We start from the raw sequence: 16747 nt of genomic DNA on the forward strand, positions 1-16747 counted from the left end.
ATATCAAATATCTGATCCCATATTCGAAACAAATGATGAAATATGCTTATGGCAACCTGCCTCTCGGGATTACAAACTGGAAAATAATTTTATCTTGATACGGAGAAATCTTTTTCTTGTTTTTCCATGAATTACTACGCAGAGGTTTAGAGAGAACCAGATTCCAATTTTTTCCGAGGTCATGAGGGAAACGTCGGACTTGTTTTTCTACTTGGGTTTAAAGTTTATGTTGGGGTTTGGCTCGGTGCAGTGACAAGTGTGTCGGCGGAGCTGCGGCCATCTCTTGTCGGCGGTCGAAAGGGACGTAGGGGTCGGTGAAAAAGGAGATCGTCGGGTCGTGGATTGCCGGGGTGGTGGGTAGGAGGATGCATGGGGAAGAACGGTGGCAAGGTTTCTGTCGAAACGGAAGGGTTTTTCTCGGGATTGACAAAAGGGGGGGAGGGGGAGCGTCCCACCGTTCGGGGATCGGAGTGGAAGCTGCGCCGGCGAGGGCGAGCGGGCGGAAGGTATTGTGGGAAGGAGGGGAGGTGGGGAAATGAAAAAAGGGGGTGGTGTGGGGAGACCGACTCTTTTGTGAGAAAGGAGGGCCAGAGTTCGGGGACTAGGTTAGGCTGGAAAAGAGCGAGCGAGCGAGAGAAAAGAGAGGTCTGAGAGGCAGAATGGATGGCTGGGCCACTTTACTCTTCATGTATTTATCTACCTCCACAGAGGACCACTTTTGGCCTTTCAGAATGGGCTGGGACATTTATTTAAACAAAATGAAAAAAGAGGGACGAATATCTTCGGCAAATAAATCCCTCCCGCACTTGGGAGATCTGATTTCGAATACGTTACGTAGAGTTGACTCAATCGCGTGGTTCCCCTCCCGTGATCTAAGGATCAAAAGTGAACGCAGAACTCTTCTTTGATTTTTTTGTAATATCATGGAAACCTTTATAAAAGAGAAGTCACGGGACTGCTTCAGAAACTGGGATGGATCACCTTAGGTAAAGAAGAGAGCAAGTCAAATGAAGGCGTAAAAGAGAGGCATAAATGGCACGCTCCAGTTTACCTCCGACACCAAAGGGAATTTTTATAGCTTTTGCAGACTGATTACACCTCTCGGATGAAAGATAAAATATGATTATAAAATGGTCTATTACTGATTGGTAGTTTAAATGCATGTCGAATTCACGTTCACAGCGGTGAAACCAATGGTCTATTGTACCACAGTAGAGAACTCAATTTTTTATCACCCAAGTAGTGTTGATATCTTCCTTTTCTGTTGAACAGACTGTGTATAAAATAATGCCGATAAAGTTATACTAAGATATATTTACGTAATTCCCATCCCGTGCCCACGTGGCGGTTCGCAGTGAGTTGGACGTAGATCTCATCTATAGATAAAACTATCATTGTTTAAAAGACTCGGGTTTTGTAGAAAAAAGTACTCCATATTAAAGTTGTTCTGCCATCGACCGTAAAACATAATATTCAGAAATGGTGTCACTATATATGTCACGTCGTCCCGTACTCGTAATTTATTCGCATATCTTTCGAGATATTTGAATCATTTTTTCCTGTTATTTAGCTAAACAGTTTTATTTTCTCTATCTGCTGGATGTGCTAAGAGTTCAAGAGAACATATTATTCCGTGATCAGAAGGGATTGGGAATATTTGGAGATTATTCGTTTGGTCGTTTGATTTTTAAAAAACAGTTTGGTGTTCCGCCATACTCTCATCCTTGCCAAAAATAAAGAAAGTAACGACCAAAATTGACCGACGCTGAAAAAATGAAAATTGGAATGGGTAGAAGGCAAAAATAAAAAGTCGCAGCGGCGTTTGAAGCGAAAGCAGAAAGAGCAACCGGAGGTCAAAGGATATACGAAGCTGATGGAGTTCAAGGTTGAGGTCATGCGTTGAGACAAGGAAGCATGAAGGTTCAGTTTTTTATTTGGGAATATCACATGACAAGAACACCGATTCGGAGCTATTGCGTCTCCTTCCGTGTTTCTAACAAAAAAAGTCATTTGATGACATGTCTTTTGGTATTTCACTTCAAAGCACATCGCGAAAGAACCATACGCCGGAGGAGTACTATATCGACCTATCCTATCCGTAGTCAATCGACATAATTCTATGTTTTTTTTCGACGATGAACCTTGTTTCACACAAACATTATTGGTCTGACATGTTATCACGCGATTAGGATCACTTGATAACCCATAAAGTTAAATGATTTTACCGATTTAAAAAAATTTTAAATTGATCTGCCACTGCACCAACAACATTCGGGCGCGTTGTCGACGTACGTCGTTATCGTGAGCTCTGAACGTCATCATGTCGGTGGATTTGGCGATAAAAACGCCAATTGGGCCTTTCTCAAACCCACTGGGAAATCCACGCGGGAAAACACGGCCCGTGACTCGGCGGGAAGGAGTATATGTGAGAAAAAATGGCATAAACATTGAGGATAACCTGGGGAACATTATAGTTATGGTAAACACCGTTGACACCGGTAAATACTGTTGACACCGTTGGAATGAAGCAAATGTAAGGAAGATCTCCTCGTGGGATTACCTACCCACGGAAGAAGAGCGACCTTGTTATGGAGGAAGAAAGTTATGTACTCCGATGGCTCTATTTTTTGGCGTAACGGAATACCGAAGGTTTGGGTGAGAGTTGAATGTGAGGCGGGGAAAAGTTTGCGAAATATCTAAAGATATTGAGGATTGGGGGAGGAGACGAAACTGGGAAAAATAGACGGGTTGGGGAAAGGAAATAAGTTAGAAAAACGGTAGATATAACCAAGTGTACAATATTTTCCCGAAATTTAGCGATCAAAATAATTGATTGCATTATAACAGGTGTTTATCCTATGGTGTAGCACTACTGTTCAACATAAATATTTTGGCCTAATTTAATTCTTTCCTAAAATTTATTAGTGTCCACCTCACCTTTCATGTCGTCCCAATGTACCTATCCTTTTCCTACCTCTTTCTTGTGTACTTTCCCCGCACTTTATATGTTTGCTTGTCTGTAATCAAAATGTGGTAGTATTATTATTATTTATTTGATTGATATTGCAAAGATAATAGAGCTAAATCCATGTCATCCTTGCGTAAGATATTCTCACAAAATTGTGATAAGGATTTAGGTTGTAGGAGAGGCTAAAGTCTTAATCTAACCCCAAAAATAAAGGCCTAATCTATCTTTCCTAATATAATGTCTGCTATCGTAGTCCCCTGCATTTCTTTACGTCTCCATCTTTTTTTCTTCTTCTCGAATTTTCGTCGCCTACTAACTCTCTTTCCCGACCATATTCAACATTTCATCGTTTTTTTTCTTTCCATCCGTGTTATTTATTGCTTTCCCGCTTTCCGCTGCCAGCATCTCCAGAGTCCTCAAATCCATCCTCAGTCTCCAACCTCGAATTCAATCACATAGCACGACACTTCACATCAATATCTTCAGCTTTCAATTATTTATGTTTTTAATAAATTAACGGTCATTAATTCCTTCCTCTTCGTGTTTCCTGATTCCGTAGACAAAATTCTTCTCCTAAATACCTAACTGCGGAAAGAATTGAAAGTCAACGTTGGAATTGTATTAGTTATTTCGTTATTTTGAGTAAAACTTGAAGCGCCTGTATAAAACCTAGATTTTACTCTGCTTGTTTACTCCACGTGAACACGGTTTCGGGTTAATGTAGAGAAATGTGAATGTTAGAGGAAGAAAATTAGCCCTGACATTTTTTACTATTCCACTTCCCCTTCTCATTCCTTCTGGCAAGACGTCAAAATAAAGGTACAATCGATGCATGCATATCTTATCTCGAGTTACCATGTACTAGGAACTCCACTTAAAGTAAGAGCCATCCAGCATCAAGCAAGAGCCATCTAGTAAGATATCCCTTTGATGCTAGCTTTAAAAGCGTTTCGAACTTATCGGATTTGGCTTTCTCAAAACCTAAATAACTTCATGATACCATTCAGTTACCGTGCATATCTGAACCTCTGTGGCGGTGGCTTTCAAAACGCGACACTGGAAGATATAGTCCTCGTGCCCACGAATTAAAGTCTATTTGACATGATTCGAGTGTTTTTGCATTATCATTTACAGCAGTGATTTCCGCAGATGCAATCAAAGAAAATCATGGCACTTAGCGGTGGTTTAATTAACACCTGTCGCCGACAAGAATCGCTCTCACTCCGGCCAACTTCACCGGTTGATTCCCTTTCAATCGTGCCAAAAGTCTGGGGTGGGGGGGGGGGGGAGAGCGAGGCAATTTTGAAGCCGCGAATAGGTAGCTTTCGCGCTTAACTCACGGCAGCGGAAATGATTCCCGCAGGGAAATCACTTTCGCCTCCGCTTCGTGCCCCAGAAACAGCTCTGCATCAGCCGGGAGTACTTGGCGTCCGAGGAGCCGATCGTCCTCGAACGTTAATTTACGCGTTAAGGGCTAATTATCGAACATATCGAACACAGGAAGGGTTACTTTATCGAGCGCGAAAGGCGCTGCGCTGCGAGTGGGGAAAATTAGCGACGGAGGGAGGGAAGGAGAGATAGAGAGAGAGCAAACGAACGATCGCATTCGGCCCAAGTAGGAAGGGGGGAGGAGGCGAGTGATTAAGAGGGAAGGAGCGTGGGAGCGTGGTGGTTGTGGGCGGGGGGGCCGAAAACCCATGGCGCGTGTGTGCGTGTGTGCGGGTCGCGGCTAATGCGAATCCATGGATCCCCGCGACGTGTTCACGAGGAGGGGGCAGCGGAGGAGTGGGAACGCGTGTAATGCCCGGCAATTTGCGGGCGGCAGAAACAGAAAGCGACTGATATTGGGAACGGAGAGTGGTAAACAAACGAGCGAAGAGCGGGATGGGGTGGGGACGGGGGACGGAGGAGGGTCGGATGGGATGTGAAGGAGGGGAGGGAAGAAGAAGTTGAGAAACAAACAGAGTAACTCAGACCGATAGATTGCGGTGTCGGGTGTGTGTGGGGGGGGGGGTGTGGGCGGAGTGTGGGAAATGGGCGAGAGAGACTAGAGGGAATGACAGACGGAGAGAGAGGAAAATACGGGTGTGGGATGCCAGGGTTCTTTGTCGCCGGGTGCGCGGGGTGCGGGAGGGGAGCATGAGTGCGAGATTAAGGTGATGGAGGGGGAAGAGAGTGGAGACTGGGGGGGAGGGGGTGGAGGGTTGTGGGGGTGCGGACTCCACTCTGGGGGTACGTGTGTCTGTGGACGCCTGCGGCGTCGCGGGTTGGCGCCCGCCTGCCGGCTTAAGGGACGCCCTCGGTGTATCGATTGGCAGAGAGGGGGAGGGGGCGAGGGGAAGGGTAGTAAGGGGGAGACGGGGTCGGGAGGACGGATGGACACAGTGTGAGGGTCGAGGGTTGGGGGAAGGGTGTGGGAAAGAAGAGCAAAGCGGAGGGGGGGACGGGGGGCGGGGTTCGCTTCCCGTCAAGGGTTGAGAAAGGGGAATGGGTGTTGGGTGGGGGGAGGCGGGGGCGGGGATCCCGCGCGCCTCGTGCCAGGGTCTCCCTCTTTCTCCTTTTCGATTCCACTGAAAGGGTACCCAAAGGGGGTGTTGGGATGCGGGGCAGCTTCTTTGCCTTGACTCAGATTCACTCACTCACTCTCACTTTTTCACCTCTTCCCCCACCGGGGCGGGGGGGGGACGAAATCAGGTCTCTTTTGATGGAGCGCGCGAGTGGCCCGTCGGTGAGGGTTTTGTTTGCACGAGTTCATTCCCACCGAGGGCTTGCTTTCCGACAGTTGTATTTGTTGTCTTTGAATTTCTGCGAAACCTGTCCGCCAAGGCGTCTGGTGGGTCCGGGGTCCGGTTATCGGTTTTCACTGCGGCCGGGCTGGGTTCACGCGAGTCTCCGCTCTTCTCTCCGTTTCGTTTAGTATATTTTTTCCCTCACCCACGACCCGCTCCGTTTCGGTTTGGTTCGTACCATTTTTCTTTTGTCCCGCGCGAGAGAGAGTTTTCGTCCTCCTTGATTTACCTCCGGTCCGCGAGGGTGGGGCGGTCGAAACTGCGGTTCGCAGAGTCGGGTTTGAGGTAATTAAGTGCGCCCGACGTCGGAAACAATACGGCGCGGCACTCAACGTTGTCCGTCGTTGGTGACCCCGGGCAGTGTGGGGGGAAGGGGATAGGAAGGGGTCTTTACTTCGGCGGTGGACGCTCACCCCCCCGTCGTCCCCGCCCGCTGACCTCCTCGGTGCCGCGGACGCCGCCATGAATTTTAACTGCTTCCGCACATAACCTTCCTTTCTAATTGGAATGGGTACCGCTGTTTGTGTGCCACCCCTCCCCCCACCAATCCTCATCGCAATAAATTACGATATTCCGCACTTAACGGAATGGGAAACGCGAAAATAGGAGAGTCCACGGTCACGCCTAAAGATTGGAGTTAATTATTTCGGCGTAATAGAGGTGTATGTGTGGAGCGAAAATTTTAATTCTAGTCTGGAGTTCATTTCGAAAGCAGTGCGTGAGAGTTCGTTTGTGCACTTATGGGTGCTTCCCCAATCGGTCGCTGACGTGACTCCTTTCGCCTTACGTCTTTCTTCAGATCTCCGTTGGGTGAAACTCGCCTCTGTCTCCCCCGTGGCATTAAACATGTACCCGGTCTATTATTTACTTTGGCCCCGTTTCTTTCTCGTGCTGCCTTGTACAAGTCAAACATCCTCGAAAGATCCAAGTCAGCTCTTGAACAACCTTATATATTTCTTTTAGGTAGCGAGCAAAAAGTTTGTTCTCCATTGGTTAGAAGCTTTTTCTCAAGTTAAGGGAGACCATCCGTGGCTGGTTTGTGACAGTTTTATTTCCAGTAGCCCCCTTGAGATTAATGTCGTCATCATTGATAAAAAAAGTCGAATTACTAATTATCATGTTAGTTTACGAGAATTCACGAGTTAAAACTTCTTTAAGGGGGTCAAGTAAATTTGGAGAAATACATGGATGGTTCTTTTCGGCGGAAAACAAGGGTTGGTTTACTGAGACGGAAATTTTTCACACAAGTTAAAAATAGTACCGTTTGTCTTCTTCTTCGTTTCTTATTTTCGAATTATATAGTATCTGTATCCCTGCGGTTTTAAACGTACTGTCATTGACAGATATATACATTCACCTAAGTTCATGACAGGTTCAAAACATCAACTCCATGAAAACTTCACCGCTGTCAGTATTACTTTCCCATGACCTTTGATTGAACTTGACCCTGGTGGAAGTCTAATCAAAAAATTATTCGCTCAACGAGTTCCACGATAAGTAAAATCAGGATCTTTTAAATTATATGAAATCAAAGGAAAAGGTTAATTTCAATCGCCGCCGTCGTCTGAAAATATGTAAATGGTATGCGTCTTAAGTGAGAAATTTGTAATAACAGTGTATATACGAGCTATATATATAAACTCGAATACATATTAAGCATTTAAATCACTTATAAACCATCAAGTACTTTGCGAGCTACTTATTGATTATTATAAGTCCGTATAAAAAGTTCCCTTTGAGGTTTATATTCATTGTATTCCGTATTGTTCTGGTAAGTGCGTTGCCATTCAGTGAGACGTTAAGGTGTGACGTCGTCCAAGATTATTCGTCATCCAATCCAAAAACATTTATTATTTTTTATACGTATTTTTTTGGCCTCGTGGTTTATTTATGAGAAACAATTCATTCATACTCCTGCTCCTCCCGCGCCACGGAAAGGAAACGAAATAATTCAAACCCCGAGTGGCCTGGTAGCGTTTCAATCCTCCGAGCGACGTCGTTTCCATGCGCCCCAGCCTCCGCGCCATATTGAAACGTTTACAGAGATATGAGCCACTCGTGATGAGTGCGAATGAGAGCAATAACGCCGGCATTTCAATCCGGGATATATCCTCCGCGATTCGTTCCTCGGGGCGGAGCGGGCGGGGGGGGGGATGGCGGGAGAGGAGAGTCGAAGGGAACCCGAGAGATTTATTTTTATCCTTCTGCTTTAACGTGCATCCGAGAAGGCAGGGAAATATCACACGTATGAATAAAAACCTCTCCCCCTTGGATTCCCAACCACCCTTCCACCCCTCCAACTCACCCCCCCCCTCGGTTCTCTGGAGTTCCCGGCCTTCCTCTCACCTTCCTCTCCCTCACCCCACCTCCTCGAGAAACAACTGGCGGGGCCCAGGTCGGGAGCCACTTTAACTGGTCTCCGGTGTATTCCCAGTTCCGACGAAATCTCCTAACCTAAGCTCACCCCTCCTTCCACAAGGTCTCATCTTCCCTCCTCCTCCCCATCCCCTATCCTCACGCGACCCCCTTGTGGTCTCCACATGCCACCCACCCACACATTACCCTTCCTCCCCCACCCGTCTCGGTTTGACCCCACCCCCCCTGAAGAAACCTTATCCACTCCTCACCTCCCTCCCTTTGGATCCCTCCGAATTCCCCTTCGTGGCCCCCGCGACATACCCTAGCACACATACAGGCACAACTCTTTTCCCGACCCCCTATCTCCTCCCCTCCCCAACTCCATAAGCTCCCAACCCATCCTCTAACTCTCCCCCTTCCCACTTCAGCATGGACGATATCCAATCTCCACCGCGCCTGCTGTTATTCCCACGGATTTCCAATAACAGATAACCACCCCTCTCGAGCCCCGACGTACCCCCTTATCCCCCGTGCAACTCCCCCATCGCCCTCCCGAAAACTCCTCTTCTCCTCTTCGATCTCCGTGCTCGCAATACACTCGCCCACCCATCTTGCATTTCCTCCCCATCCACCCACATCCAACCCTCCTTCCCCATCCCCCGGGTCCCTTGAAAAAATGATAATAATGAAATCTAATCCCGCTCCTCTCGTTCCCCTCCCTCCCATGCTCAGCATCCTCCGCCACCGTGAGTGTATCTCCACCCTTTCGTTCGAAGGGATCTCGAGCCCTTTGAGCCAGACGCCTGAAAAGGACCGCAATCCGGATTCGCCCAAAGGGTTGAATCGTCCGACTGCCACTTTTCGCCATCGGAACAACGGCGGCGCCGTCCGGATTCTCCGTCGTTGGTTCACTTTAGTGTGCGGTGGTGGCGCGTGGTGCGGTCCTCTATGGGCCAATTAGTCAAGTTCATAACGGATAACGGTCGCCACTTCCCGGTTCGGTTATCCGAGTTGTCGTTTTGAGTAAATGGTTCGGATTACCTCTTGCTTTGCGCCTAAATTTCCGCTAGGCTTCGAAGCAGTGAGTTTTAAGATATGGATTTTGCTTGTCTTTGTGTGATAAAGTACCAGCTGCAATATTTCAGAGCAGTTTGTCCGCCGATTCTCCGCAAGACGGATATACACAATTGATTCTTCGATTACCAGCTCTAAATAACGAATTTTTCTTTACCGACAGTTTAATGTAATGCTCTTTGTGCGCTAAAAATAATAATATTTAATTCCTATTATACGTTATATATTATGGATGATATCGTAAAAGTCTATTGATATTTGGTACATTATACTATGCATGTATGCAAGTATGTATGCAATGATGCGTTTATTTCCAAAGGTATTACATTTTTATACAATGCGTTTTCATGGAACCAGAGTGCACCTCTGGAAAAGATAACATGCGGCGACTGCGTTGGCGGGCATTTTGCGCTCAAATGTTACAATTTAACGATCTTTCGTCTCTGGGTTTAGCGGTCTGCACAGTTTGAATGCGAATGATTTACGAGGGTCATCCGGAAAGTAGTACCCCGTTCGTGCCGCATGAAGTGCTGACGACGCGAGTAGCCGCTGGACGAGGTCAGATAGCTTCAGTGGCTTGTCTGCCTTCTCTGAGCCAAGTTGCGTGACGCTAGCATTGCCTGTGTTGTTTCTGTGATTGTTTACAATGTTTAAAAAAATTGAGAACGCCGCCAGTTGTGAAGTGAGGGCAGTGATTAAATTCCTCAATGCAAGAAACGTTCGCCCATGTGATATTCATCGCCAATTAAAGGAGGTGTATGGAGACAATGTAATGGACGAGTCGTCTGTTCCGGCGGTGGTGTCGCAACTTCAACATGGGGAGGGGGAACACACACGACGATGAGCGTTCGGAGAGACCGTCTGTCATTACAGACCAACTGGTGAGCTCAGTTGACGAATTCGTGAGGAACGATCGGCGCGTCACAATTGATGACATCTGTGAGCATTTTCCCAATGTTTCTCGAACAATTGTTCATGAAATTGTTAAACACCATCTGCATTATGCAAAAAATTTGTGCATGATGGGTCCCTCGCGTATCTCAATGAGCTGGCGGCGAAGGACTATGCAGCAGGAATACAGAAACTTGTCACACGTTATGACAAATGCCTTAATTTGCTTGGAGATTATGTTGAGAAGTAGTTTAAAGTATCCTCTTTCAAATAAAATTTTTTATGTTTGTTAATATTTACTTTTGTGTCTTTATTTCACGAACGGGTACTACTTTCCGGATGACCCTCGTAAATTGTCGAATGAAACGATTTTGGTTTCTAATAAATAATATCAAAAGGGTACGTTTACACTTAAATCGACTACACGGGCTTAGAATATGTTAACCTGTACAATTCAATTAATTAAAGTAAATAAAATATTACCTCTAATCAGGTAAACTTTCAGTGAAACGTATCTCATTATTTGATGAATTCTTTGTTCGATTATTGTGTTATTTTATTATCACCCTTAACCGGACATTAATTGATCTGAAGCACTGTGGTTGGCTAAATATTTGTCTCTCGAAATATTATTTCCCACCGAAGCAGGACCTTCTCCTCTTTCAAACTCCTCTGCCACTACTTTTGTCCTCTTTCCTAGGTCAGAACTAATGCACACGACAAAAAAAAGTTTACCTCGATTGGGCTCTAAACTGAGAGCTCCGAGGTACGTTCCGAATGTTTTTTTATTCGACACAATGGAAGCGTCCGTTACGCCACAGCAAATACATTTTCCCGTGAATTTCCAAAAGACGTCTAAACCCCTCCATTTACCCCCGCCTCCCGCCCAACCCTCTCTCCTCTGGCTCCTTTCCGACCCACCTCCCCCCCTCCCTCTCTCCCATACCCTTCTCCTTTTTCCGCTCGGCGCATACTTTTATCTCGCCATTTCAGGCCCGAAGGATATTAATGCATGGGCACGCATAGAGTGATATTTGAACCGAATCGCGTGCTACTTGTGAGGTAGTCCGCTCCTTTTGGCCGGCTGTTTTTTTCCGCTCATTGATGTTCATCTATTTCCTTTCTTCCCGCTTCCTTATCTCGTTCTTTATGTTCTCTCTCTGACTTTGAAATACTACTGCGAGTCTTTTGGTCACTCTCGAATGAGAGAAGTGTCCCGGTGGAAATATATTTTAGCAGTTTTTTTCCGTGTGGGTTTGATCTGAAAAGGGGATGCTCGTTGTGTTTGGCCTAGCGTTTCAATCTCCTTTTAGCGCAATAGTAATTCACTGAATCCACTCGGAATTTGAAATTTAGCGAACGTAGAAAGAATTGACAGTGGTAAAATAAAATCTATTGTGAGGATCATAAATGTCTATTTGCATTAGTCTAAAACTTGCTGTACTCTTTTTTACACGCTTCTTTAATATGCCGAGTTTATTTTGTAGCTTCTGGAAATGGGCGTGAAAGATTTCTCCATCTGTCAAGGCTTTACAGGGGTGATTTGGGCTTCTTATATTCAAGGAACAAACTATCCCGAACTCCCCAGTGCTCTAAATTTTCGTGTGATCAAATAGAATTCCGTTATAAGGAATCTTTTTCCAGAAGATCATTTGTCATTTTTACTATTTTTTTCTCTGGTATATACTTCGACCATTCATGGAAACCTTCGGGTTTTGTTGGAGGGGAGGGGGGTAGGAGTCAATCTTCGTCCCTCTTCCCAGTGCCCTACGTGCCTCCTTCCGAATGGCATCACAACGACCGTTTTCGCGATCGTAAACAACAATTGGCTGTGCTTGCGTAAAAAAAAGAACAAACGAATCCCCTACGTTCCGCTTTATGTTCCGTTTGCGTAGCCGAATCGCTTAAATTTTACTCAAAAGGAATAGTTCAAGTCACTCTCGCTGCAAATTATCTCATGATTGTCTTGTTACTATTCCATTGATAGCTCTTCCACTGTATTCCTCCACTTCAGCCCGATTTCCTCTTTGTTGTTTATTCCTCTCTCCCGAGATTTGCTTTTCAAATTATATTCTCGTATTTTTTCCGGAATTTCCTTAGGCTTCCCCGACCCGGTCCTTTATGCAGCTCTCTCCGTGTGGACTTCCGCTTGGTCTCGCTTACATTTGTGTTCCAATTCTTTTCCGAAAATATTTGGGAAGTTTTTTTTATTTCATGGTCAATTAGATTTTCCACTTGTTTTCCCCAAGTTTTTCGAGTTAAATATTCGAAGTTTCCTTCTCTTGAGTGCCCAATTGATTTATGACCGTAATATCAACACATTTAATGACGCAGGGCTGGTTTTAAGGGCGAATTTATTTTCGAATTTTTCTCGTAATGAAGTCGTTTGTAACGTGTTCCATCCCCCTTTTCTTTCCAACCAATTCCTCTTCCTACGCGTTTCTGTCTTGTTTTTTCTTTCATCGTTCATTTAATAATTGCGTAGAAGCCTCCATCAATATAAAGGCAATTAGACACCGCTAATCAATAAATCCTTCCTTTGGCCTTCCTTTTTTTCAGCCGGTGTTTAAATCCGTAGCCAATTTTGAATTGATTGCTATTTTATTGAGTTTAATTCATAAGGCTTCTTCTTTTTGCGTAATATGCTAGCGGAAATGCCCTCTGAAATGGAACGGAAGTAGTGCTTCTCGTAGAAATTGGTATTAAAAATTACATTTTCTATCTTGCTCGAAAGCTTTAAATTGGTGTGAGAGATAGAAAAAAATGTTTGAAATGAGTTTTCCGGAGTATTCCTCAAACAAAGGAGTCCATTTGATCAATATGTTTCTCTACAAAATAATTGAATGGTATTAAACCTCATAAGAGTAAGACGTGCGGACGAGCTGTCCTAGTTCTAAAAAAAATTTCCCGAATTATCCTTCAGCATATGCACATTTGAGTGGCGTCGACTAAATATTCTCGAATAGAACTCTTTTAGAGCAAAAAATATAAATGAGGTTGACAGGCTTTTTTGTATGGCCGGTGTGGCCATGTACTGAAAGAAATACTTTTTCTTCCGGTTTTTCCTATCCTTTTATCCTACCGTGATGTATGGCTGAGTCTTGGTGTTAATTAGATTTCTAGTGATGAATTCCAAATAGCGCCATTTATTTCCTCCTCTAGGCGTTTAGTTCGTTTATTTCCTACAGTTGTTTAATTTGGCTTGCTAACGATTTGCGCTTCTTTCGTTGAATTAATGATAATTATCTTCCCAACGTGATACTTTCATCTTACGTTTCATTATTTGCCAAGTACTTGAAATATCCTACTATCCTTCAAAATGGATGGCATTTCCCCATGTTCTCTTGGGAAATAAATCACAATGTGGGAAAAATTAATGCAATATTTTTTTCAATGTCCTGTCAAAATGAAATGAAAAAATATAATTAATGCCAAATATTGCGAAAATGAGGGTTGCATATCAATGCAGAAGTTAACACAATCTCGCACTCATTTTTAATTTAAGGAATATTGTGAAAGAAGTTAAGTGATCTAAAACTGTATGAAAATATTAATGAAAAATTAGGCAAAAATTGTTCATAGGATGGTCCGTACTAGTGATGTTCAAAATAAATATAATATTCTATTTTTATTTTGGTCATATAGATTGTTTGGATATCATTATATGCTACAATGAATATAAAAACATAATTGATAAATATCCCTCAGTTTTCTTGAGTGTTAGGACAATTCAGTTTTATATCTTAGATTCCACGTTCGGTGATAGAACCAAAGATTTGCGTATGAAATCTGCATTTGCTTTTGATTTTCAATTGATTTATTAACTCTTGTCCTCAACTCTTACACTCTTTATCTTTGATGAATGCTCTATTTCAAACAACTTTCTTGGTTTGTGCTCATGGTGATAAAAAATTTATTCTCTTGCTGTCATAACTTGTCTCCTTTCCATTTTCGGCGCTACCTTCATCTCATTTGATTTCTATCTACCTGCCTTCAAAGAGTGCGGTTTACCGAAGCCATCCTATTGAAGCCGACACCTACGACTAAAGTGTCAGCCCTAATGGTTTCAGCCGATTTTTCCTCGGTTAATTTTCAGAATGGGATAAAGGATTGAGTCAATCGGTCCCAAACGCGGCACCCTTAATTCGATATACGATTCCCATTAAAATTTAAAATTAATCATCACCTTAAAGTTATGATGATTTTTTTTCGCGAGGAGGACATCTGGTAATGACTAATTAAAGAAGCTAGAATTCAGGAGGGATTTTACTTTTCTGATGAAATTTCAAAAAAAAATGTGAAGAATGTTATGTTTTCTTTCGTTTCTCGGAGAAAGAATTATGGAGCAGATTTGAAATGTCAAAATTTTGGACCTTTATTTTTCGCGTGTTGATATTGAATGTTCAACGTGATGTAGGAACTGTTCTGCAGCTTCGGCGTGGTACCGTAATGCTGTTTTCACGCTCACTTGCGGCCAATAGTTAAGGCTTAGTTGCCTTGTCCAAGTTTTGCCTTGTACATATATTTATCCCTGTGGCTTTAATGCAACATCTATGCTGCTCCAGTGCTCGACTTCAAATGACCTCCAGGTTTTGCTTAGCTCATGACGTCCTATTACAAGATGCCCAATATTTGCTGTTTATTGGGCAATAGTTTTTAATTTTGGGCTATCCTTCCTGAACGCTTTAACCCTGCAGGAGCCCTGATGCGCTTTTTCATGAATTATTCGTGCCCTATTGTTGACTTTACACTTTTTATTTGCGATTACTGCTAATGGGTAACGTAAAAACCCTATCTACTGAATTTTGATGCTTGTTTTGTGTATGGGGTGTTTGATTTTCTAGAATAATCTGTTTTGGAATGTCTTATACAATTTCATCAACATGAAATTCGCTTCATTAACCCTCTTCCCTAAAACTTATATAATATTTAATAATTACATTTATTATGATATTATAATTAATAATAATATTCTATCATCATATTTGTATATGGTCAGCGTATATTGTAACATTTCATAACTAATTTAAAAAAATAATTTTGACGTGTAATTTACCTTTGTTTTTTTAATGCTTGGGTATTTAATGGTTGAGAAACTCTGATGGATAATATCGGGAAATAACTTATAAGAGTCATTAAATCTTCAATTTTTCTTTACAGGGTCTTATGGAGTCCCAGAAATGCCTGGCCCAATGCTGGTGATACTTCCATCACAACCGGTCCAAACGAAAGCAATTGGCAAGAATGCTCTTCTAACCTGCCGACCTAATGTCGAAGACATAGATTTACTTCAAGACTTAAAATGGATTAGCCCAGATGGAGCAACTGTTGAACGTGATAAGTAGGTGTCAAAACCATCTTTTGTTACACTCTTACCGGATTCAAATGGAAATATCTCACGTATTTAATTAACAAGTAAATTTAATATGTAGTAATATTAATCACCAATCTACCATTATAATGGGTATTTTGATTTTGAAAATTTATCCGAGTTGTGTGACATGTAACGTGATATTTGATAACAAATGTACCCTTAACTGTGGCAATATCGTTTTCACATCTGACCGTATACCTAAATTAATAAAATTTTTCCCATGTTTAACCTACTAATATCATAAAATGCCCCATTATTTTTGTGCGCGCCAAACACGATTGCAATGTGCGTCCTCGTGAAATCAATCCAAAAGTTTGGGATAAGTTTTTTCATTCATTTGCTTATTTGGAATCATTCCCTATTTTAATCAGCTCCATACTTTTCAACACATTCACTCAAGCTTTGTCCAACTTTATAATGTTTTTTGTATGCTAGTGATTAAATGCTCACATTGTAATGAAAAAAATGTAAATCATCTATTTGGAGAGCCACTATATTTAACATAAAAATTTCAAGTAAAATGGAATACGTTTTTTTAAGTAGTTTGCTAAAATTAATTTGTATAAGACTGGATGAATTTGATAAATTCAAATTGCAGGGAGATTTTCAAATTCAATTTGACTGAATTTGAAAATCTCCCTGCAATTTTTAAATTGGTTAATTTTAATATAATATGTGCTATTAGAGCTGTGATTTTACCAATTATTTTTCATGAAGGCTTCAACTTGTTTGTTGAACGTCCAGACATTATTATGCATCTTTAGTTATAAATCCATAAGGTTTGGTTTACCGACAGACTTCCACATCTCTCTGTTGTCTGTCACCCTTTTCAATTCCGAAATCTTTCCTCATCCCGTAGCCTCCATTATCAAATTCAAATTTCCCAATCTGGGTCGTCCTCTTTAGTTTTTTTCCCTTCTGAAATCCATTCTACCCCGTTGTTCACAAATGCTTCATGCTGCAGCAGATGACCAACCCATGCCTTCCGCCTTCTGCTCAACGTTCTCCATGACGACCGCTCCTCATCTACACATTTTCTTCTGTCCTTTTTTCATTTCTTAATCTCCTTGTCCAGCTTTATTTGGCCATACTTCTGCAACACCGCATTTCGAAAGCCTACAGTTGCTCCCACTCTATTTGTCCCACAGTCTCATGTTTCGCTGCTATATATAACGGTATTATCAATACAAAATTAACCAACTATTTCCTCAATACTGTATTGATAGATTTAGAAGGTAATAGTCTGCTTTTATTATCAAAAGCAATCTTAACTTTGAGGATCCTTCTCATATT

The 16747-nt window shown here is 42.8% G+C and overlaps 1 protein-coding gene across 4 annotated transcripts in view; it reads left to right on the forward strand.

The window, feature by feature from the left end:
• Positions 1-16747, forward strand: part of Fas2 (fasciclin 2) — a 552110-nt gene that overhangs the window by 492657 nt on the left and 42706 nt on the right. For all 4 annotated transcript variants that reach the window (XM_071585273.1, XM_071585271.1, XM_071585270.1 and 1 more), the window contains one exon: positions 15241-15421. In XM_071585273.1, coding sequence (XP_071441374.1) covers positions 15241-15421 — 181 coding nt within the window. The remainder of the gene's footprint in view (positions 1-15240; positions 15422-16747) is intronic.

The sequence above is a fragment of the Hetaerina americana genome, unplaced genomic scaffold (genome assembly GCF_022747635.1).
Source record: "Hetaerina americana unplaced genomic scaffold, ioHetAmer1.1.p SCAF_2, whole genome shotgun sequence".
NCBI classification, from domain to species: Eukaryota; Metazoa; Arthropoda; class Insecta; order Odonata; family Calopterygidae; genus Hetaerina; species Hetaerina americana.